Here is a 24,482-nt window from a genome sequence, read left to right on the forward strand (position 1 = left end):
TTGAACAGTTTATGTCGATTTGTATTCAAGGTATGAAAATTCAATCACGTCAAAAAATGACGTTGGTTATTTGTGATTTATATTGAACTCAAAAAGCAAACTGTGCTGGCAAGGATCTCTCCCAGTGTATTAATCCACACGCAATATCATATGCATTGAAAGCAGTCTTTTATGTCATTGTAGATGCATAGAAACAAGACAGGTTTAAGTCCTTATTCAAGTCCAGGAAACTTCATCAATATAAGTGTATGAAGTAGAAGAATCGGACTCAGAAAATTATGAAGTTTTGGGGCGTCATAAAGTTAAACGACGACAGCACCGGGTCATCATATAATGTCGTTTTTATTTTATTATAATTTGGCAAAAAATGAACGTATGAAGCTAAAAATTTCAACATTTCTTTTTTTTTGTTGTTGTTGCTTTATGTTCCTTATAAATTTTGAAAGCACAGACTACATAGTATTAGTTTTATCGCCAAAGTCCACGAATGTTATAATAACCCCTCGTAAATACCGTGTTCTTATTATCTGCTATACACTCAGAGGAAGCTTTTGTGAAGTTCTTATTAATTAAATGGATAATATGCAAATATGTGGTGACCATTATACTGAACAGAATCGGTTAGGATATGCTTTCCTATCTCGCTTGGATTGGTTAGCAGGTCAGATTTATATATGTGTTTGGTAATTTTTTTATTCGCCCCCTTCCAAAACGTATAGAAAAAAAAATATTAAAATGGAGTGCAAAGGAAGAACAGATAAAGAAACACATTGAAATCAATCCATTGTTAAAGGTCAAGTATCATGAAAATAAAAACGCTCTAAAGGTTGATATATTGTCAATGCCATATATTAAATGAAGATTTTAAAGTTTCCAATTTTTTAATGACACCTACATGCTTGATTTACCTGTTTGAAAACTGACAATTTCTATTATCCCCGACGATGTTACCTCCCCTGTTCATGACGTCATTCGAGACATCAATATCAAAACAAAGATCGACTCACCATATATCATAACGCTCCGACTACGACATGGCTCATTTTATGGAAGATAATGACAGTGACGGTGAAATACCCGAAGTTGATTTGACACTGCATATACAGCCATACATGTTTGAACCTTTGGGTAAAGATCGTTCTACTAATACATGTAATAGTTTGTCAGAAAGTGATCATCATGAATCGCACTCGGAATCGGGAAGGGAATCGCCGACAAGCTCTGAAGACGTCACTAGGGAACCTGTCGAGAGTTGGTATGTAGGTTAGGCCTAATTAATTTATTGTGTTTTTACATGTATATTACGTTTAGCCACAAAAATAAAATGACATGCATCAGGCTCCCGGGCGTACATATTAGGAAACATCTTAAGGTAAAACTGATATCAGTGGTGGCGTCTCCTTATGACTTATGAGTGAAAATTTTAGAGAGGGGTGTTAAATAACATAAAATCAATCAATCAATACAGGAATTTTAAAGTTATGTCTCCTTATTTATTTATTTATTTGCTTGTCAGATTTGTTTGCCTGAACGTTCTATGATACAGTGTTTAACAATTTTTTAACCAGAACCCAAATGCGAGATTTATTATGCCCTCACTTCAGGTGTAATTGTGGAAACTGTGTGGAAATGCCTACTAGCAGGGAAAACAAATGCTGCCGAAACACCAACATAGTAAATGGAAAGGTCGATGAGAAATCTCTCCAATGTATTACTGAGCATGAAGGTTTCATCGTAAATTGTTTAAATCATTATGTGTTGGAGACTTCTTACTATGAATACATACAGGATAATGGCAGACAAAATGAAAGAGAACCCATTCATGAGTAAGATTCATAGACAGGACAAGGGAGGGAGGTGTTCCTTCCGAAGGGAATTTCAGCATTGTTGATTACAGGGTTTCCCTAAGACCCAGGGGCCGGAGAATTTTCCTGCATATAATGATGTAATCCTCAGTTACTCTGTAATCCAGTTAAGCCCCTAGCTGTAAGCGGAAGAATCTACACCTTCTATTAAATTATTTTTAGGATGATTTTCCCCTTAGTTTGGACTTTCAGTAGGGCGTGGCATTCCCGGCGCTACGTAATAGCGAATACTAGTAGATTCTCATCGGTAAAGAAATTAATAACATCAGGAACTTAAAATTGTTGTTGACAACGATGAGACGACTTATACCCCACCTCTGTGCCATTAGAGAACTTTTAATTGGCTATTTACTACACCAGTTGACATTCGGCCGCATTTCTATCATATGTACATTTCAACAGTGAAGGGAAGCTGTGTAAATTTCAGAAGTTAATTAGGTAACGTCGAGAATGCCAGGCTTACTGAAAGTCGAAACTAAGCGTGTAATTGTCCTAAATGTTCCCTGCTAGGTATTTCAATAAATAGGGACAAACCTGTTGAAATATCAAAACAAGGATTTAATTTTACTTTACAATTCACAAAATAATGACAATTAAAAAAAAAGATCAACTCAGTCTCATGGAAAGTCCACTTTTCCTCACAATTTTGTCTTTCCTGTTCAGGTATCATTTTCCTTTTCTTCCGAGTGATATGGCCACCTCTCCCCCTTTTTACTGTCAAAACTTTCAGTCCAAAGTACATGTAATAAATGATTAGTCGAATATTTAAAAAAAAATGTTTGTTTGCCCTTTACCAACCCAGATTTTTTTAACAATGGGCAGGTAGGTAGGAGAAATATTTAATTTTCTCTTCTTAAAATTATAACAAGAAGCATGAGGGTCACAATGCTCGACTGCGTCATTTTCCTCTTGCTGCTCTTCAAAAGGTTGTTTTGAAAAAAATTCCATCTAAATTCCTTTGAAAGAACGTGGGTCCAAACGTCATGTAAAATTTAATCCCCAGTTTTAACCCCAACCTAACACCAGTGTCCCTCTTTGAACAAAATTGAATCTTCAGAATGTGTCGATTTCACATTCTATATTCTCACCAATATCTAAGGAGGTAAGGGCTGCAAGCACTGAATAAACAAAAAAGGTAGTCCATTATATTTATAAGTAAAACTAGTCACTACTAAATTAAGCATCTAAATGACCTCAAAGAACATTTTTAAACTGGGTTGAAATGATTCAACTACCAGGGTAAAAAAAAATTGTATATGAAAAAAGCAATAAAATATTTTGAGTCGGGCTAATTTCGATAGTTCGGTCAGCTAAGGGCAAACAAACATTTTAATTTAGGCCTAAATAAGTGCACATATAGGATTATGTTGAGCATATCCTCTGCAATATTTCAGACTTTACAGACATCTTGCCTACAGAAGATTTGTTCGGTGGGTTTATCATATTCTTGGGAAGAAGAATAGACGTATTCTACCATCTTGTGTTGTCAGCAAAATCAGACAGACTTTTCCTTCCCAAACCTATTGTGGTTTTAAATATCCAGAATAATGATAGAATTTGGAAATATTATATTTATTCAATAAAATCTGGATCTATGAGTAGCCACAATGTCTTCTTTTCTAGCCCTTCCTTCCATCTGAGCAATTGGTCTCGGTCTTTCTTTCTCATTTATTGCTTTGGCTGCTCTCGCCTCTCCATAAGAATTGTGGACTTCTCTCCTGAAGATGAGGTCTTCAAACAGTTCATTCACATAATCTGTCAATTGAAACAAGCAAGCAACTGGACATTATGCAGGATTTATTATTTCTACAAGACCAGATATAAAAAAGGAATCCTATTTTTCCATGTGAAAAATTAAATCTTATCTCCATCCGAGAAACCCTATTATACCCTGTACAGGTATTTGATACTCCTTGCAAACCAAGGAGTTTTAGTAATTGATATTAAAACTGCATTACCTATTCCGTACATTCCGATGCACTCAAAAATGATTTATTATTGATAGTTTACCGAAGCTTAAAATTTTGGCAATCACCTTCCTTTCAAATACCTCTAGTATCAGTCTATATTAAAAACTTATTTGTAGAAGGCCAACATACAATACTGGTATCTTACAAGGATAACACTTTTTGGCTTGAGAATTTAAATGAAGAGGTATATAACTATATTCATGCACTTACTAAAAGTTTGTTGAATTTTTACTTCTTTGGCAACTCCTTCACCCTTCCTTCCCTTTGGGTATGAAACACTGTATATCATATCACCATCTTGATTTTTTGCCTGCTCCCTGGTTGAATTTTCATTAAAATGCAATGTGGCTAAATATAACCTATAAAAAGTTATAAAAAGTGATTATGAAAATAATTTTATGAAACTTTTCATATAAAAAAAGAGGCCCATGGGCCACAGCACTCACTTGAGCACATTTGCTCTGAAAAGCACAAATCAGTTTAGTATTGAAAAAATACATGTTCAATGGGGGAGGGGGGACTTAAATTTTAGACTTCCTAAAGATGCTTCCACATTAATATAACAAATGGCTTTGATGTTCTTGAATATAAGATTTTTAAACATGTTTTCCTATATATTCCTTTGTAAAAATTTGATCCTCCATTGTGGCCCCTCATTGTGGGGGTTTTGATTTGAACAAATTTGAATCTAGCTGCAGAACTGAGGAGTAAGAATTTTTTTGAAATCTAGCTTTTTTGCAATTGAGGTAAGAATTTGAAAGAATTAATACAGAACTGTGCACACTTTTCTGTGCACTTTTAATACACATTTTTTCAATTGGTGGCACTGTAGCTATTCAGTCTGTCAATATATTCTTAATCTTCACTACCTGAGGATGATTCCATATCAACATTACCAATCATAGTTTTGCTGTTCTTGAGAAGATTTTTAAAGATTTATTCCTATACATTAGTGATTACCAGTACTATGTAAAACTTACCCCTAGAGTTCATCATTTTAACAAACTTAGTCTACACAACGTAAGGAAAGTTTCACATACATGTATATGTTTCAACTCTTGGTTCAGTGGTTCTTGAAAAAGAGAATTTTGAAACATGCCACCAAATTTTCACTTTTTCTTAATTATCTCCCCTTGAAAAGGGGTGTGGCCTTTCATTTGAGCAAACTTGATTCCCCTTTGTGGCAAGTTTGGTCGAAAAATTGTTCTGGAGAAGTCAAAAATGTGAAAAGTTTACAGACGGATGGACAGCTGGACAGACGGGCTACATGTATAGACAAAATGTGATCAGAAAAGGTCACTTGAATTTCAGCTCAGGTGAGCTAAAAAACCTTAGTGTAAATTAAAGGCTTAAGTAATTCATGCAATACACCTCAAAATAAAGCTTTCAATTTTCAAAGTTCCTTAGAGTTAATTACGTACCGTGCTTCCATTTGTGCATGGAAGAAGTGCACAAACTTAGGGGCAAAATGACAGAGCACCTTGTGGAAAGCCTCAAGCCCAGAAGTCTGTTCTGCAGGAGACATTTTTCTGATATCTGTCAAAAGAAGCCGGCCTTTGACAACCTTTTCCAACTCATCGTAAGCTTTGGAACCTAAAAACATTGATATCTTGTCATAAAGGATGTATTTTTGGAGTTCTAATGCTGGAAATATTAAAATAAGGGTGGGGGGCAACAGTCTTTTACAGGAAAAGCTAGTATTTAATTAAGCAGTAAACCACACATATAACAAACTTGTTTATAATGAATTGACACTTACTGCGAAGTGATTTTCATCATATTCATTCCCCTTGACTTAAAAATGTATTAAAAACTTAAACGGATACAAGGAATTACTATATATATATTTAGATATTAAAATATATATAATAACTTATAATAACTCTCTCTCTCTCTCTCTCTCGCTCTCTCTCTCTCTCTCTCTCTCTCTCTCTCTCTCTATATGTATAGATTTATATGTGTGTGTACCTCTACGAATCCAAAGACGGTCTTCAAGATCTCCATGTTCACACCTGGGAAACTCTGCACCATGCCCCTCATGAACATTACACACGTGATTCAAAATAGAACACCACTTCTGGTACACCAACTCACCATCTCCGCCACTACTCATTGCACACCAGTAAGTGTGATTGCTGATGGACCTTGCCCAATCTCCAACAATTTCACAGTTTTTCTTCTTGCTCACAGCTTCTAACTTCTTGTAAATTCCTGAGACAAGAATTAATTGATTTTTTCACTAATTTCAATACATAAATATACTATTTTATCATATTTTGAATATTTTCAATGAAATATAATTCATTATTATTCATGACATTGAACACAGATTATTTAACAAGTTTTTATACACTATCAAAATCAGACAGTTTTGTCATTATATGTACACTTTATATCTTGAGGCAGGGCCCAAGTTAGCTTACAAATGAATTTTTACTTTATACATGTTTATATCAAGGTACATGTTTATGTATGTTTTGAAACTCAAAGATACTTGTAAAATAATTTTTTAACATATGATCAGATGTATAGAGTATACATAATTATAAAGGAAAGTTACCTTTAGCAATGTGCCAGCAATCAAACCAATGTATTATTTCTGGATGGGTTTCACGCATGTACTTTTTTATCTGAGAATGGCGGTCAGTAACCAAATGTGAAATCTGTAGATCCTCATCTGCAATTCTGGCAAGCCCTCTTTGTAAACCCTCCAGCTCCATGGCATACGAGTTTCTAACTTCATTTTTCTATGATTAAAAATAAGCATGGTTCATTAAAAGCAACAACAAAAAAAATTAAATTCTGTCTCATAGTTCAATTTTACTTCAAGAAAATTAAGAAATATCTATTTAAAACATAATGTCAAAATGATAATTTCAAATTAAGCATTTTTTCATTGTTTTGATAGTTTGTAATTACCTGCACAAGCTGTGTATCCAGGATTTTGTTTGTCTTCAGATCCATCAAAGTGTATGAAAGATATTTGGCTGTGTGGCCAGGTGAGCAACACCGTCCATCTCCACCCAGCCTCAAAGGTTCTCCAGACTCCTGTGCTGCTGTAAAGAGATGTAACTGCTCTCTTTGCCAAACATCTTCTATAGTTGGGACTAAATACAATGACTGAATTTTCATGTATGTTCCAATGCTGAACATCTGAACTGAAGCATGTCTACACAATGTTAAGAATTTGTGAGCACTGCCCCCAGAAAATAACACAGCTCCTGCAATGATTAAATTACCAAGGGGCATAGCACTAGATGTAGGCTGACTTTCCCATTTTTTCTGAGCACTGCAGTTTTCACATAAACTCTTAATGCTAATGTATGAGCCTATGATAGTCTTTCTTAATGTACATTGGCATCCACAATTGTAGCAAGATGTAAATAATTGATCTAAGCAGGATTCAAAAACTATAAACTTTCTTTCCTTAGCAGGGTTAATGTCTTGTTCAGAATCGTGCTCCTCATTCTCACTTTCCGGAACCCAGTCTGAGTCTGTGTCATTGTCATCCCCTTCATCTGTGGATGTCAGGAAGCTGTTGTCAAGATATTCAGATATTCTCTCTTCAGTCTGAGTTCCTGTAGAAACCTTTTCCACATCAGGAGGAGATAAAATGTTTATTTCTGTTTGTAGTTTTACATGGCGTCGCTTCTAAAATAAACCCAAAGAATCAAATTAATGGAATGGGGAAGTGCAACAAACATTTGATCTTGTACAGTATATCAATCATGTCATGTTATTCTCATTAATAGGTTTACTGGTTATATTGATATGAAGATATTGGTATGATTATAATGAAAAATTAAGTAAATGTGGTATATGTATATAACATGCACATCATAAGAAATATCAAAAACTCAAATCATAATTTTTTACCCCTTTTGAACCAGACCTCCCCTTTTTAAAAGGAGCAGCCATAAACATTTAAGTAAACTTACAACTACATCATATGTTGTCTGGGACATTGTGGAATAGCACTGAACTTGTTGAACATTTGTTTCTTTAAAATTTGCTGGACAGACTGTGTCACCTGATCTTTGATCATCTTGTGGTTGTGGTAATTCATCATTGTCAATATCACTGGCATCTAAAATCTGCAATGCATCAATACTCATCTATATTTAGCGCAAGCAATTAAATAATCCAAAAATATACATTGGTGCATTATACAGTGACCGATCCAGGAATCTTGAAAAAAAGGGGTACTAGTCTGGGGTTAGGGTAGATAGAATGTTCTATCGTTAAAATGATAAATGTCCTAAGGACCCAGATTAACTTGATACTTTAAGGGGCATATTGTCACACCAAAATAAAATTTGATATATTTTGCACATGGGGGGGGGGGGGGGGGGCTGAACCTCCATTTAAATCTGCCGCCCCTCTAAATGCGCCAGTGCATTATACATGTACATGTTATAACATATGTGTTAAAATACACGTTACCTTGTTTATATACACATAGATATTCGTGATATGATTCGCCACTCTTGTGATAAAAATACATTCGTGATCAAAATAAATGACTAGGAATGCATATGCCTAAACAAAAATAATTATTATTGACCACCGTCCGTTAACATTTTGTTAATCAGTTCCGAATATTAACTTAAACTATTAACATTGTTACCATGTTTACGTTTTGAAGATGTGCATATGTTGGTCGAATTTCCTCTACTTGTTTTATCAATATTATAACCAGATTTCTATATTGCAAAATATTAAAATGTTTTAAATAGTGGTTTTCAAAATTATTTTCTTACGTTATAGCGTCTTCTTTTGGTGATTTTCGCAAGGGCATCTGACTTGGAACGACCAACCATGCTAACGTCTGGCCTGTCAATGTCATGTTGCTGAGACGTGGGGCTAGCTGATCTTTTAACCGATAGCCTTTTTTCTTTGGGATCCGTGTAATCGAATAGAGATGGCACAGCTCCTGATTTCAAGATCTTGTTTTTTAACTGAAACTTTACGTTGTTTGCAATGTCAGGATTTATCGAGAATTGATCTTTGTCAAAATGTCGTTCACAAAGTTTACTGTATTGAGTAGGATGAAAACCGTCTCTTCTCAATTTGAGAGTCCAAATTTTTCTAAATTTGGGATCTTTCGGAAACAAATACAGGCTAATTCCCTGGCCAGATTTTATTGTGCAGTTAAGTGCGGCACACTGCACCATATTTTCACAAAATTTACAAGAACTTATCTCTCGCTCATTACCCTCTTCAGCGTCCTTTGGGCGAGTGTCTCGAATGACGTCATTTTCTCGAAGGGAGATAACTTGTTTGTAAAGAGATTGGTTACGGTGCAGGTGTATATTTAATACCAGTTTAAATGGTTTATTGCTGTTAATAAAGCAAATTATAATCCAGCATTTTATTTTGGTAATATTTGCGAAGTGTTTAAACCAGAAAAACTTAGATTTTCATATATCTTTCTACTTGACCTTTAAATATGCGCTCACCTATACTTAATTCTTATAATAGACACAAAAATCAAATAAAATATTCGGATAAATTTTATTACAAATTTGTCATTGAAAGATAATACACATTGTATATGAGAAAAAAGTCGAAAATGCCCATGCAGTAGTTTATATCGAAGGGATGGGGGTGATGGGAAGGGGGAAAGGGGGGAGGCTGGTGGTCTTGTCCCAAAGCACCTGTTAAAATTTTAAGCAGTATACAATGCGTTAGATTGACATAAGAATATTGAAATCTATATAAAAGCTGTAAAAACAATTGAATGTTTATCACTATTTAGAGATTTAAGAAAGAAAAAGACAAGACAAACTTAAGCGACATTTAATTAAATTTTGATTCGAGTATCAGATCATTTTTTTTTTATCACTCAATTTTTTTTTCTAAATCTAAATAGAAAATTAAATAACATTTGAATTTTACGAGTCAACAGTTAAATTGGAATCATTAATTTTATAAAATTATAAGAAGCATTTAGATATATTTGTCAGTATATAGTCACAGTTAAACAATTAAGTAAACACGTAAAAGACAATTGAACATCTAACCGTAGGTGATTACCAGTTTTAGGTACAACCTGTACCTCGAGTGTAATGGCTGATTTTGCGCATATTGAAAGAATGCGAAACGCGCACCATATTTTATTAACCAATAGTCTATTTATAGAGTTTCTGTCCTTGCGCCAGCTATTCAATTTTATTTAAAGATTACAGTGTATATTATCAAAACCTTTACAAAATTAAATTTGAACATTAATCTAATTGTTTTCTATTTTCTATTAATTTTCAGTGCAGTGATTTGAATTTATAATATTATTATTTTGTTTAGTAGATCTCTCAGATTTAAACTGGTTCTTCAAGTTATTTATTAATACTCACTATACTGACGCCCCTGTAATGAACTGAACGTGATCGGGATAGAGATTGAGAGTAATGCATGTTACGGTAAGAATGTTGTTAATCTTGTGATTTATTTAACTTGAATTATACTAAATATTATATCCTTTTATCGTTAATATTATAAATACTGGTATTCTGTTTATTTAAATATAGAGATCACACGCGCAGTAAAAGTACGCGTGGGTGACTTGGTGTGGCATCTCCATATTTGGTGGTATGTGTTAAGTTGAATTAAAATTCATATACGGATTAATTCTTTTATTTTTGTTTGTGTGTTCTATTGGTAATGTTTGTATATATTTTTGTTTGTTTGTAGCTCATTGCCATTTTGATAATTTATTTTAAAATAAAGAACCATAAAACGAACTTGACTTTATTCGTTACAGGAGTTTATCTCGATATCTTTCAGTTTAATAGTAAATGTAATGATTATGATAATCTACTATATTAATAGTAATTTTGTAATAGTAAAGAGTGGAGATTAAACTGGTGAAAGATGAATAACCTGATAAAGACGTGTTACGCGTTCATCGTCACGGTTGATTGGAAAACATTAAGGCCCTCTCGGACGAAGGTTTAGAATATTTTATTGGGAACAAGTTTTCCATCGCCTGCACAGCAACCCGTTGTTGCCTTTGTCTTCACTTACACAACGTAAAAGCAAGAACTAATAGAACTTTTGCCAACTTTTATAAAATTACAAGCAATGCATGTCGCCTATAGATACTGAGAAACAGTATTGTCTTCATTGTCTTCAAATTGTCTTCATCAAGTTTAGTGGGTTTTTTTTGTTTGTTTTTTTTTTTTTTTTTTTTGGTTTTTGGTACTCTCTCTACGTTACGTCATACAATTCACGATTGAATAATTCTGAACACTGATTTTGGTGCATAGTAACCAAGATTCTCATCTGACCAATTTTCAAAATTTTTGGTCTTGCGGTAAAAGAATTTTGTATATTATGTTATGCTTAACTTCTTTTTCTTTCAATATATACAGTATTTCAATATTCACAGTAGCTCAGTAGGTAGAGAGCTCGCTCCATGATCGGAAGGTCGTGATTTTGCATCTCTGCTGCGACTGACCTAAATAGATAAAAAAAAAAATGGGTTGTAACTGTTCCTTCGCGATGCGCTCAGAACTTTGAAGTGAAAGTTGCGGGCCCTTCGGATGAGACCTTAAAAACCGAGGCCCGTTTCTCGGCAGACGTTGGCACGATGAAGATCCCTCACTGCTCAAAGGCCCTGAGTGCCGAATAAAGGTCACTTTAATTTAAAGCCCTTCACCGGTATATGATGACGTCTCCATATGAGTGAAAAATTCTCGAATGTCCCATGTAAAACAACATACATGTACAATTAAACAATAAATCTTTCAATACATATTAAAGAGGAGATCAAGAACTTTTAATTATCGTTTTTTTTTAGCGAATCAGGTCAATTTTAATATCTTTATATGTCTGTATCTGGGAAAAGGCTCTTATATCTTTATAACACATTGAACCTGTATTTTTCTCAATGTTTTCGCTAAACATATATTTTTCTAAATGTGTTTGCTAAAAAATTATGTTCCAGGTTTCAATCCAAGGTTCACTTACATGTGTGAAGCATCATTTCTTAAATTTAAGACGATCGGAAGGCTCCATTTATGAATTGGATTCTACCATTAAATTTTCCTTTCTTAATTTTTTCTCCATTTCTTAAATACATATAATAATTTATTTTCTCATCTAATACAGATTGAATGAATGAAGTTAAACTGAACTCTGAATTTAATTTCATACGACTAGTGTGTGTGTGTGTGTGTGTGTCTTATTATGTATACAGTAGTCGCAAACCTCTGTGAGTCCATCCTTTGTAAATGGAGCCTTCCTGACAACACACTTCTTCTCCAACCTTATCATCGAACTTCTTCTCCATATTCAGAACCAGAATGAAGAATGCCCGCGGACTCAGAAAAATCTGGTGTGAGGCATAATATGAACACTGTCCCGCAAAGTCTACCATAGTGATTTTTTTTTCAATGTCAGGTGAGACATGTTTTAAAACTGGTAAAATTCCCAAACTTTCTAAACCTTTAACAACATTTTCATATTCTTCCGTTTTAGTAAATACAGTTGCTTCATTTCTGTTGAATTGTTCGGTTCCACTGATTTTTTTATCCTTTTGCTCATTAATATCTAGAGTTTTCCTGTCAGCATTTAAAGGAGTTTCTGGAACTTTACGGTGCCGTGTTATTTCATCAATTTTAACCTTGAAGCGTTGTTTTCGATTTGACAGCTTCACTGCAAAGAAATCAAAGATTTGTGAAAATTTTAAAGAAAAAATGAAGTTTTAGATTTTGAATCCAAACATTTTTTTGCAACATGAATCAAATTCTACATGAAAAGCTCACATGAATTGTTAGCTCAGGTGAGCATAAAATGAAACAGCTCACTTTTTCAAGAGTTTTTCCTATAAATTCCGATGTTCGACCTTGATCCTCTTTTGTAGTCCAAACCTACCTTCGAGGGTATTATTTGTACTATTTAAAATCTAAACTATCTCAAGAAGTTATCAAAATTTAATTGCTTCTGACCTAGTAGTTCTTGGGATTATGATGATTTTTTTAAGACTCCAATCACCCTATTATTGTTTACACTTGATTATCTGCCCTTAGACAAGACTGGCCATTCATTTGACAGATAAAAATGTTTTTTACCTCCAGATACTCATGTCAATTTTGGTTTTAATTAGCAAAGTATTCTCTAGAAGAATTTTTAAAATTTGAAGAAAATGACAGACGGACTGACAGACAGATAGCTAAAGATAGACAGAAAGATACATAATCACCTGTCAATGGATGATCAAAAATTAAATGAGCTTTCAGCCGAGAACAGCTGAACAAAATAAATTTTTGGAGTAAATATTGTTCAGCTATTTAAAAAAAAACATGTCCAAAGAATAGAAAATCAAAGTAACGGGGTAATCAATTTACGTTAGAAAAATTTGACAGGAACTTTTCTTTTTTTTTCTTATTGTAGGGACAGATGAATTTTTTGGTCATTGTTTGTTTGTTTTTTTATGTGTTACAATTACCCAGTAAATCTAATATTACCTTTAATTGAATCTGAAACATCAAAAATATCACATTGAACATCAATTCCTCTGGTTGATTTCGTATCTTTTTGAATTTTTTTAACACTATTTCCCTTTAGTCTCTCTAGCAATGTTGTTTTTCCACTACCAGCACAACCAATAATCATTCCAGTGGCGTGGTACATCGTCGTTTCCCCTTTCTTTAAATTTTCTATGAAGACTTTTACTGAGTTGTCCCCCCTCATTATCACCTGCAGTGGTATGCCAACTAAAACAGAAGAAAATTTCGAATTTAAGGAGATTTTCTCTGTACCAAAATTGTTTTTATAAAAATTTGGTATCAAATGACCGTTTTTCTGGTCTTATATGAAATGTAACAGTATATATTCTTTACAACAGGCCCATGAGCTTAACCGGCTATGTGTAAATTAAGGGGGCCGACTTTAGTTTCCATTGCACAATATTTCGCGCATCATAGTAAAATAAAACGTATTTATTACTTTTTTAAAGCAATTTTTTTCGCTTTATTATTAAAATTAAGCAAAATTAAGAATTTATAGGCAAAAAATGTAATTACAATTTTATAAAACTGATTTTTAACCGATTTTTCATTTGATAGGTACATGTACATTGACGTCGTTACAGTGTGTTTTTCGACGTTATGATAAAGTGAAGCTCTTAAAGAAATGGGGTAATAAGAATGTTATTAAAGAGAAAGTAATAAACACAAGCTCTTGAAATTTAAAACATAGAGGTTTAAGAATATCTCCGTTATTTTTATTATGTTTCCATATAAATCCTTTGTGCCCGCCATATTTTGTAGCAATCTATAAATACAGGAATATTTGTTAATATTTGGCATTTTGAGATGCCTCCTCTGGTAACATGACGGTAGAAATTTGTGTTTCTTACAAATATTGTATGATATAGGATAACTCATCAAATATTATAGCTTGAACAAAAAGTCTATTGAAGTATTTGTAAAATTTGCTTTAAAGTGTGGAAATTGGCATTTACCTATATAATCCTGATATACTAGTAAATGTACCTGTATTTTGAGACGCTCCCTATTGTAGTTTTCACACAATAAAACCTCAGTCGGCCCCCTTAAAATGATCCACCGAGGTATAAAATAAAACAAAAGAAATTAAGAAATGAAGGTACATTTCACCAAAGCAAGAAAAATAGGATATTGAGAAATCAACAAAAAGGTTTAGTTAAAACTCATAAAAGATATAAATCATATCGTAGATCTATTCACTTGCCAGCAACAATACATGTCTTCTTCACTATTATATTGCAGATTAAATGGTACAGTTATGCTTGAAGATATGAAATTCAGTTAACGCCTTTTATTCCCCAACTGTGGTCTCCCTTGTTCACTGAAGAATGTATATTAATTTTAAAAAGATGATTAATTTTTTTGTTTCCATTTTCATTTACCCACTATAATTTACAAGTTCATTCAACAATCTCAAGCTATGGAACAACTTTTTGTATTGACTCAAACATTCAAGTTTCTTGTTTGTTTCTTTTCCCTTAATCTGACTCATATTTTTTACATTATTTGGAGTATTATATCATTAAAAACAGTTACTCCTCTCTCCTAGAGAACGATATGATATTTTTAAAGATTAGTAGTTAGAATTGTCTAAAATGGACAAATACTCCAATTTGGTTTTTAGATAAGGTGCCATGTTACTTATACTATAGTATTTGATGGATCTAAGATGCGTTCACGATTAGTTTGATCATATTGAATTTATTTTTAATTGCTCATTATATATTTTAACGAATGAAACTAAGACATCAGAGGAAAACGCAGCATTGAGGAGAGATTAGAACGTGTTCAAGAACAAACGAACGATACGATATATATATAACAACTGAGCTGCAGAGGGAAAAAACAGAATAAGACGGTATTCGAAAAAGAATATAGCCGAATGAAGGATTCCATAGTTCGACTGGAGTATTGTTAAAAACTCCATGTGAACATATTCTAGAGCTTAAACACCCAATTTTACGTCAACGCCCAAAAATCTACCCGATTCAAGATCAATAATTTAGTCAATCATTTAAAGAACAATAGCTTCTGATTTGATTGACAGGCCAGCTACCTGTTGTACCTGAAAATCTGAATTTGCTTGTTTTGAAAACAATTGCTCGCCTGGTCACACGTCAACCACTTTTATGTACCCGCGGGCTAAAAAATCCCAAATCGTGTTGGTAATTTTGTTGTTAAACAAAAAAAATCCATTCTCTTGATGCCATTAAACATAACCTTTATTTTCTTGGATTTAATCTAACAAGAAAAAATAAATTAAATGATTTCATTACAAGATTTTTCTGGTAAAATAGAGCTAAAGGGGTACAATAAAGACTTGATATGCCATCTTGGAGTGAAATTAAAATAATAGATGGCAATGGAAATATTTAACAAAAAACTGTTTAGTCAATAAGTTAAAGTGTGACGTTTATATCCAAATATACAAATACAGAAATATTGCAAGATGAATTCCAAATCAGACTGACTAAATCTTTTACAAAATGTGGAAGAGAACTTGTACTTTGTGTCCACCATTCTTTCATCAACTGTCATTTCTCTGTAAGACTGGAGGAAATTCTTTGACTTGTCCAATAGATAATCATTTGCTGTCAAGTACAAGTGATCAGCTTCTATAAAAGATTTAAATATTTTGAAACAGATATGTGAATTTACATTAATAGATAAAATTAAGAATGCTACAATAAATACAATGAGATGATTTTCCTTTTAAAATAAAAATTTTATTAATCATTTGATTCAAGTAGTTAAATGATATTGTTAATTAGTCAATGTATCAGGACTGAAAAGTCAACAACCTTGTAGTAAACCATCATGGTTGAATTACTGAAATAAAACAAATAGCATATTTGGCGATCTGACTAAGCCAGAGCTCTATTTATGCTATCACGACATATAAAAAAATCGGGGAGCGGATGGAAGATCTTATTTTGATTAGATTGCTTCGAAAGCCATGAAGGGACACATCAATTTTAAAAAAAAAAGTAATAAGTATTTATTTTAGATCTCGAATTATACAATCTGTTCCCATGGATTATCAATTTGTTTCCTTAATTTATAATTGGAGATCTCGAATTAAGTAATTTGTTTTCACAGTTAATTCGGGGTCTCGATTTGTAACATCAGTCATGTGATTTTGGCAATCTGTGCTCTCGAATTTCATGACATATATGTACAAATATTTAATACATCCAACCATTTAAATCAGTTAGTGCGTTTTATTTATTTTGTTTCAGCAACCGGTTGTTTCGGACCTCTTTCATAACTAATCCAACATACTTTGATATAGATATATCATATTTATTGTAGAAATCTTATAATTACACAGTACCCATATTTACTTTTACTGTACAAGTCTATACAAGACTTCCAATTATTCTAATATACACATAACACAAAAGAGATTTTTTTTGTTTTTGTACAAATATCAGTACTAGCATATGAATTTGAAAATATTCATGTAATTTTCTCATTTTGTACCAATATGTAATAACAGGTAGAATGTAAACTACTACAATAATCTATTCATTATGTATTACCATATCCAATATGTACAGATAAATAATATTAATGAATTATGGGAAGGGTTTACATTCCAAGGGCACGAGTCGTTTAAACTAAGAAAATGAATTATACAATCCCAGATAACGGATTGTGTAATTTGAAGGAACGAATAAATAATCCGTGAGAACAAATTGGCAATTTGTTATAACAGATTGTCAATCCCAGAGAATGGATTGTATAATCCGAAAACTCGTTTACTTTTACACATTTTCAAAGTATGTCACTTGTGAAATTTGTAAAATCAAGGATTTTTTTAGAAGTATATTTTGGATAAGGACTCATATAGTGTGACTCAAAATCGCAGAGAAAATAGGGGTCAGTATGCATCTTACTGATCTATGGTACAATTAAGTTGACCCTTTTGCACATAAACTTTAACTCTTGGGTAAATAATTTTAACCATAGTCATAATTTATCGGATGTAACCATGGTAATAAATATAATTTGTTTTACTAAAAATAGTTTGAATAATACTTATAATTGAATGCGCGTAAATTATTCTGTGAACTTTTTGCATTAAAAAGTAACATAATTGAGGTATTTAAAAACTAAATAAGCAATAAAACAGTTGAATAAATCAAGCGTTATACTACTTAAATGCTGATCAATCACAAGTATCGAGTACTTTTAAATAATGAAAGAAAAAGTTGGTGTCAGTGATGTTAATTTTATAATATTGGTCAAAATATGTGATTTTCAGTAACAATGGAACTCGTTAATTTACTTAACTCGTCATAAGATCATTTGCAGAATTATTTTGTAAAAACAGATTCTGATTGCACACATAAGTACTCTGAAGTTAATATCAAGAAGGTGCTTGAGTTTCTGATTGACAATGTCTATGTGGTTTTTGGAGAGCAGGTTTTCCAACAATCAATTGGAATTCCGATTGGAACAAATTGTGCGCCGTTATGATCAGACTATTTTTATATTCATATGAAGCAGGATTTATGAAAAATCTTATGCATGAAAAGAAGAAAAAACTTGCTGTGGCCTTCAACTCGACAATAAGATATATCGACGACGTATTGTCAATAAATAATTGTAATTTCCATTCCTACGTCGATACGATATATCCTGGTGAGCTTGAGATAAAAGATACCACAGAGTCCGACACTTCTGCTTCATACTTGGATATTTTACTTGAAAAAATACACTAATGGTAATCTAACAACCAAGCTATATGATAAACGTGATGACTTTAACTTTTCTATCGTCCACTTCCCTTACTTATGCAGCATTATACCCGGTACCTTCATCACCTTCATACGGCGTTTATATATCTCAGTTGATTCGATACGCAAAAGCATGCTCTACGTGTGAACAATTTTTAAAACGAGGTAAATTATTGACCAGCAAGTTGATGAAACAAGAATATCAGCAGTCTTGTTTAAAGCCATCATTTCGTAAGTTCTATGGTCGGTACAATGACATTGTAAGCAAATACAATTTATCACTGAGTCAAATGCTGACTGACTTTTTTCATACCAATTGTTGGTCCATTATTTATACACTGACTTGACGACGGATTTTTTCCGTTATTTCCTGATCATGATAAGGAGCACACGGCGGGTGTGATCGGTAGGCAGGGGATGCTCACTCCTCCATGACACCTGATCCCACCTATGATGTTTTTCGAAGTCTGTGTTTGCTCTGCTCCTATTTTGTATTGTTTTATGGATTTTGAGACTGAATTCTGTTCGTTATCCCCATATCCTTCTTTCAGGCGAAAAATGGTATAAATTTTATCTAGACTTATTTGACATATCCTCATATTTTGCAAAGTTTGTTGAAGGAAGATGTAAAACTTGTTCTAAAAAATTTCATAATGGAAAATATTCTCCAGGTAAAAGTAACTGAGGCTAAAGTTCCAAGATTTTAAATTTAATAATTGTGCAGATTTGCAGAATTATCTGCTAAATATCCTTCCTCCACAAGAAATAGTCCCTCATAAATCTTGCTTCTTTGTAGCTTTTTGAGCAGTTTTTTCGCTGATTGTTAAAACATTAACATTGTTGAATTTGAATGGGTGAGTTCACCATGCATCGGACACATACCTTGCTTCGGACAACTTGAGGCAATAAACTCTCTTTCAACTTAAGAGTTCTGTGTATTTATTTGTTTCTGTTTTAAAGATGAAGATATAATTTTTTTTTAGTGATACCGATTGTTTTTATCATGTTGTGATAAAAATACTCCGAGAATGGCCTTGAAGTTACGTAATATTTTACATCCTCAAAGGGGAATAACCCGAAATTTATGAGTTTGCAATTTTTAGAGTTTTTCGTTCTTTTAAATTCGACTTTCACGGAACAAGTCGGAGTAAGGTGAATTTTGTCAGGGATTGGTAATTTTAATTTACATAAATTATATAGAAATTTCACCTCAGTGTGTGTTTAATTCTTATTAGAGCTGGTTTTTACTAGTATACTAATTAACCATGCATCGGACACTTTCTGATGCAAAGTTAATCACTGCTATTTTCATACAGAACCCAACTGATAGTTGTTTTTTGCGGAAATAAAAAATAAAAACTCAAAATTAACAGTCAAAATACAAGTTATCGATATATAACGTCTAGAATCTGACTCAATTTATTTCTAAAAACCAGAGTATTTAGAGGCATGAGAAAAAGGCGCGAATAACAGCATTACAAGCATTTTAAAGCCTTTCTTAGGCAGAGTAAGGCATCTTGAATCTTTCCATATTTGTGCAACAATATCGACAAATGAATTTGATTTGAGGGTTATTTCTTAGATAAAATATAAAAGATCCATATCAAGGATTTTAAAGCACTGTGATAAAGGTATGATATATTTTCGGTCGGAATACCGTCTGTCCGATGCATGGTAAATATGTCCGATCCATGGTGAATTTTGAGTTTTTTGGAAAAAATCAATTTTTAGTGATATTTTCTCAATAAAAGGCATATAATTGTGTCCCAAATTTATATTTTAATCACATACTAAGTGTTAAGCTCCATTTTGATAATTTTCCGTCGGTAGCGATATCGCTAGAACTTGTTGAAGTACAAGTGTGTCCGATGCATGGTGAGTTCACCCTATGTTATAAAAATTGAAAATTTATAAATAGATTTGAAGCAAGAGGATCTGCATCAACTTTTCTAAAAAGCTGACTAGTGACATACCTTAAAAACCCTATGCTGTTCATGGCTTTCGTAGATTGCATACTTACATGGCTGCCAGGGTTGTTAAAGAAAGGAGACAATGGACTGCAAATGTTACTTCAGGGCGAAATTCCTGGGGCAAGGCTGCTCATGTGCATGGGAGTGTTTGATAAACCATCCAGTGAAATATGGTTTGACCACCCATATATACATGTACGACAATTTAAAGTGACTGAAAATTTGAGAAAATGGAAATTCTAATCACATAATTGTTCCGTATCTGAGCATTCATTCGAATAAATATTATGTGTTTAAATAGTGTGTTTGTATGAATAATCAACCATCATAAGTATTATGTGTAACACTTTTTTTCAAAATATAAAATAAAATTTTTATAAACTTGTATGAATGCAATATCATGAGAATTCCACAATTAAAACTAGATGCTGTCATGAGACAGTAATACCCGCACTAAGGTGTTTGCCTCTAAATGCACACTCCTCTAAAATTAGGCTTTACCAAAGAAAAAGTCAATATAATTTAATAATTTACATAATAGGGCCTCCATGTATTCATCAAATTGAGCATAATATTCTCAAGTGAACATGTGACCCATGGGCCTCGATCTTATAGGTACATGTATTTCATATTCATAATTCATTACCAGTCTGAAATTAAACAACAGAATTCAATTAATGATGTAAATTAGGTTTGAAACAAGGGGGAGGGGGTTAAATTTTTGGCCCATAATTGGAACTTTTTAAATCTATTTTCTCATATAGATCAACAACAAATATTATTCAAATTAGTTTAAAGCGTTTTTGATGATTTTTTCCAAAATGTACAAACTTTTTTATACTTGATTAGGCAGAAACACCTTGAAAGCTGCCATATACCATGTATACCCAATCATTTTAGTCAACCCCCACCCTTCCCCCATCAACACACAAACACGCAAACACACCCTATTTTCCTGTTTTTGGAAATAGGCCTAGATGGCAAAGTTAAGATAAAACATCTTTTGTAAATAATAATTTTAAATTTGTTCTTATACTGTAAATGTATCTGAAGACCTGCATCACATTGGGCTTGCGTCACGTACCTAACTTAAGTACTAGTTTTACCATTATCATTTTTAGATAGCACTGCACGTGCAGTACTAGGCCTAGTGTTGTGTACACATCATTGCATGTATGTCAGTTGGAATTATTTTGTGTTTAATTGGATTATATTTCATGAAGTTGGAGCTATGGCAGTCGGTAAGTACACGTTTTGGTATAGATTTGGGTAAAATAGTCTGAAATGCAACTTGTTAGGTTAAAGTTTAAAGGATCAAAGGTCATCCGATGCTGCAATAAGACGAATTTCACATTCTAAAGAGTTATCGCCCGTTATCGACGTTACATTCAGTTACAAAATACAGAATTTTTTTCTGAGAGGGAGGGGGGACTTCCAGACCAGAATTTCCTGAGAAGCAAATAAAAGGAGAAGTTATGGTGGTGTCTGTTTTCTAGGGTGGAGGGCATCCAAAGTCTTTAATATTATAGTCCTGCAAATTCGGGGGGGGGGGGGGGGGAATCTCAAGATACACTTCCAGTCCCTGTAAACAGTAATGGCAAATGATCATGTGACTCCTAAATAGTGGGAAACTTTTCCCATTTGACCATACATAATTTTGCGCTTTTTGTGTTATTATGTTATGTAAATTTAATGGTATAAAGGTTTTGAACCCCCTGGAGGTCATCCCCACTCTCCTAATGATTCTAACTGGAGATGTTCACAATATGACTGCATTAAATGAAATAAAAGTGCATCAATGATAAGATTGCTTGACATTTCATTCATCAACCTATCCTCCTAGAATTAGGAATGAAAATCATTCAAAGAGATGGACCACATTAAAATATTTGTATATAGGCTATTAACATATTTTTTAAAAAATGTAAAACAAGCAGTAGTTTGCATACATGTCATGAATATAAACAGGGGTCTGGGATGGGGTGAGGGGAAGGATCGAGTTCCTGTCTCTTTACGTCTTAATGGTTGAAAACTCCTAAAATGAATGTTGACCTCAAATCCGACTTGTCCTCATTATTTTTCAAGTGGGGGTGTCTCCATTTGAGTGAAAAATTCCTGAGAGGGATGTTTAACAACAAACAAACAATTAAATGACATAAAAACACAATATTGATTTGCGTTAAGAAATATGCAGGGGATTTTTTCCATCATAAATCTTCTTCTCAAGAACAGCAAGGGCATTATTGTCCCCCGTTTTGGGGGAAAGGGAGAGGGAACATTAAATCTTATTTGTCTGTCAGTCTGGCCATCTTTGACAGTATGTGCATCTGTCACAATAAATTTAACCTTGATCATAACTTTTGAATAATATGAGATAGGGCTTTTTTTTTTTTATATTTTTTTTATATTTCACATGTACATTACCACAAAACTTTCTAAATGTACTATGATTTTTTAACCCAAGTGAGACCTTGACCTCAAAATTTTACCTACTTTCCAAAAAATAACATTTTAAATTAATCATTTTGAAAGAGAAAAGATATGGCATTTAAATTGTACATGTATATTACATGTGAAAAGACTTTTCTAAATATATCATGACTTTTGACTTTCTGATCTTGACCTAGAAGTTTAACCTACTTTTCAAAAATATTATATTATATATTTATATATATATATATATATAACTTTTGATTGAAAAGAGATGGGTCTTTCATATTTGACATGTACTTTACCTGCAACAAAATATTTCGAGCATGCGATGATTTCCCCCCTTTGACCTAATTTTCATAAAGTGACATATGATAGGGATGCATATTTGATACACAATCTGCCATAAATTATGGCATCCCATTCACTTAAACACAGAAAGCAAAGGACCACAATTCTTTGAATTTGCATGTATAATCTTGATATGGAAACATCCTCATATAATGTATATTCAAGTTTTTTATGCTATGCCATGATTAAAAATACATGTATTAGTTTTTGTCATGTCCGTCCTCCACCCTTCCATCTGTCTTTCCATCGAGCTCAAAGAAATTACTTTCTAGATATTTTATCAAAGTTCATATGCTGATGCATATACTGACGTAAACTATCCAACTGTGGCAATATTTTTTATGCGCCCGGATTGATAGATCCCGGGCATATATTGTTTTTGTCCTGTCTGTTTGTCTGTTTATCTGTTTGTCTGTTGTCAACTTTAACCTTGGCCATAACTTTTGAACATTAAGAGAGAGAGACTTCATATTTGGTATGCATACTCCACTATTAAAGTCCTTTCAAATGACATCAAGGTCAATGACCTTGTGACCTTGACTGTGACCTATATGCTAAAAATAGTTTTTTCCACTGTTTGTCATAACTTTTTAACCATAGGAGATAGGGATTTGATATCTGGTATGCATACTCCTCTAATAAAGCCCTTTCAGTTGACAACAAGGTCAATGATCTTGTGACCCTGACTGTGACCTATATGCTAAAAATAGCTTTTTACACTTTTTGCCATAACTTTTTAACCATAGGAGATAGGAACTTCATATTTAGGATGCATACTCCACTGATTAAATTCTTTCAAATGACACCATGGTCAATGACCTTGACTGTGACCTATATGCTAAAAATAGCTTTTTACACTTTTGGCCATAACTTTTAAACCATAGTAGATAGGGACTTCATATTTGGGATGCATACTCCACTGATTAAGTTTTTTCAAATGACACCACGGTCAGTGACCTTGTGACCTTGACTGTGACCAATATGCTAAAAATAGATTTTTTGAACTTTGTTTCTGCCGGACGCATAGTGTTTCACAAACACATCTTGTTTACCTTTACTTTCCTTTGACCTTTACTTAACTTTTCTTAAAATTAGTGTTTAGCTTTATTTGAGAGAAACCATAATGATTCAAGTTGTGTAATGAAACTTCACATGATGATACATACTGATGTAAGCAATTAAAGCTTTACAATGCTTCACTCTTTTTTACCTTGAAATTTCCTGTGATCTTGACCTCACTGTCTTAGACTAGATCAGTTTTGAATAAACAGTTCAAGATATGTTAAACAAACTTCATATGCTAATATATACTGATGAGAGCTATTATTGCATTAACTTATTTTGACCTTGAATTTTCTTTTGACCTTGACCTCACTTTTTAAAATATGTGTTTATCTAAGTTTCAAATAAACCATTAATTATATTTTTATCAAAATTCATATGATAATAGTAAATTCACACTGATGTAAGGTTTTCAGCTAGAACAACATTTTGACCACAACCTTTCCTTTGACTTCTCTTTTCTTAAAACAAAGGGTTAAGCTCAGTTTCATTAAATCATTCAAGATATTTTTATCAAACATAATAAGCTAATATGTATTAGTGAGAGCTATTCAGCTGCATCAAAAACTTCATCTTGCACATT

The 24,482-nt window shown here is 33.0% G+C and overlaps 4 protein-coding genes across 4 annotated transcripts in view; 1 reads left to right on the forward strand and 3 right to left on the reverse strand.

Moving 5' to 3' along the window:
- The first annotated feature begins 1,034 nt into the window (after positions 1 to 1,034).
- LOC134252713 (P2X purinoceptor 7-like) lies at positions 1,035 to 3,413 on the forward strand. Its single transcript, XM_062735221.1, has 3 exons — positions 1,035 to 1,255; positions 1,605 to 1,826; positions 3,260 to 3,413. The coding sequence occupies exons 1-3, from the start codon at positions 1,035 to 1,037 to the stop codon at positions 3,411 to 3,413; spliced, it is 597 nt and encodes a 198-aa protein (XP_062591205.1).
- On the reverse strand, positions 2,409 to 7,812 carry LOC134252712 (uncharacterized). Its single transcript, XM_062735220.1, has 7 exons — positions 7,774 to 7,812; positions 6,755 to 7,486; positions 6,396 to 6,582; positions 5,804 to 6,046; positions 5,257 to 5,428; positions 4,046 to 4,194; positions 2,409 to 3,620 (listed from the first exon to the last, which is right to left on the reverse strand). Exons 1-7 carry the CDS (start codon positions 7,798 to 7,800, stop codon positions 3,442 to 3,444), a joined length of 1,689 nt encoding a protein of 562 aa, XP_062591204.1. The 5' UTR covers positions 7,801 to 7,812; the 3' UTR covers positions 2,409 to 3,441.
- Positions 7,801 to 9,009, reverse strand: LOC134252714 (THAP domain-containing protein 1-like; the record flags this gene model as incomplete). Its single annotated transcript, XM_062735223.1, has 2 exons — positions 8,596 to 9,009; positions 7,801 to 7,929 (listed from the first exon to the last, which is right to left on the reverse strand). Coding segments are annotated over exons 1-2 (543 nt in total), but the record flags the coding sequence as incomplete, so codon positions are not given.
- Positions 9,010 to 12,020: 3,011 nt separating this feature from the next.
- Positions 12,021 to 24,482, reverse strand: part of LOC134252711 (uncharacterized) — a 58,954-nt gene continuing 46,492 nt past the window's right edge. Inside the window, exon 5 of the mRNA XM_062735219.1 lies at positions 12,021 to 12,490. Within this exon, the coding sequence (XP_062591203.1) occupies positions 12,021 to 12,490 (470 nt within the window). The remainder of the gene's footprint in view (positions 12,491 to 24,482) is intronic.

The sequence above is a fragment of the Saccostrea cucullata genome, unplaced genomic scaffold (assembly GCF_032062105.1).
Source record: "Saccostrea cucullata isolate Sc308-1 unplaced genomic scaffold, CSIRO_AGI_Scuc_v1 ctg2058, whole genome shotgun sequence".
NCBI lineage: Eukaryota > Metazoa > Mollusca > Bivalvia > Ostreida > Ostreidae > Saccostrea > Saccostrea cuccullata.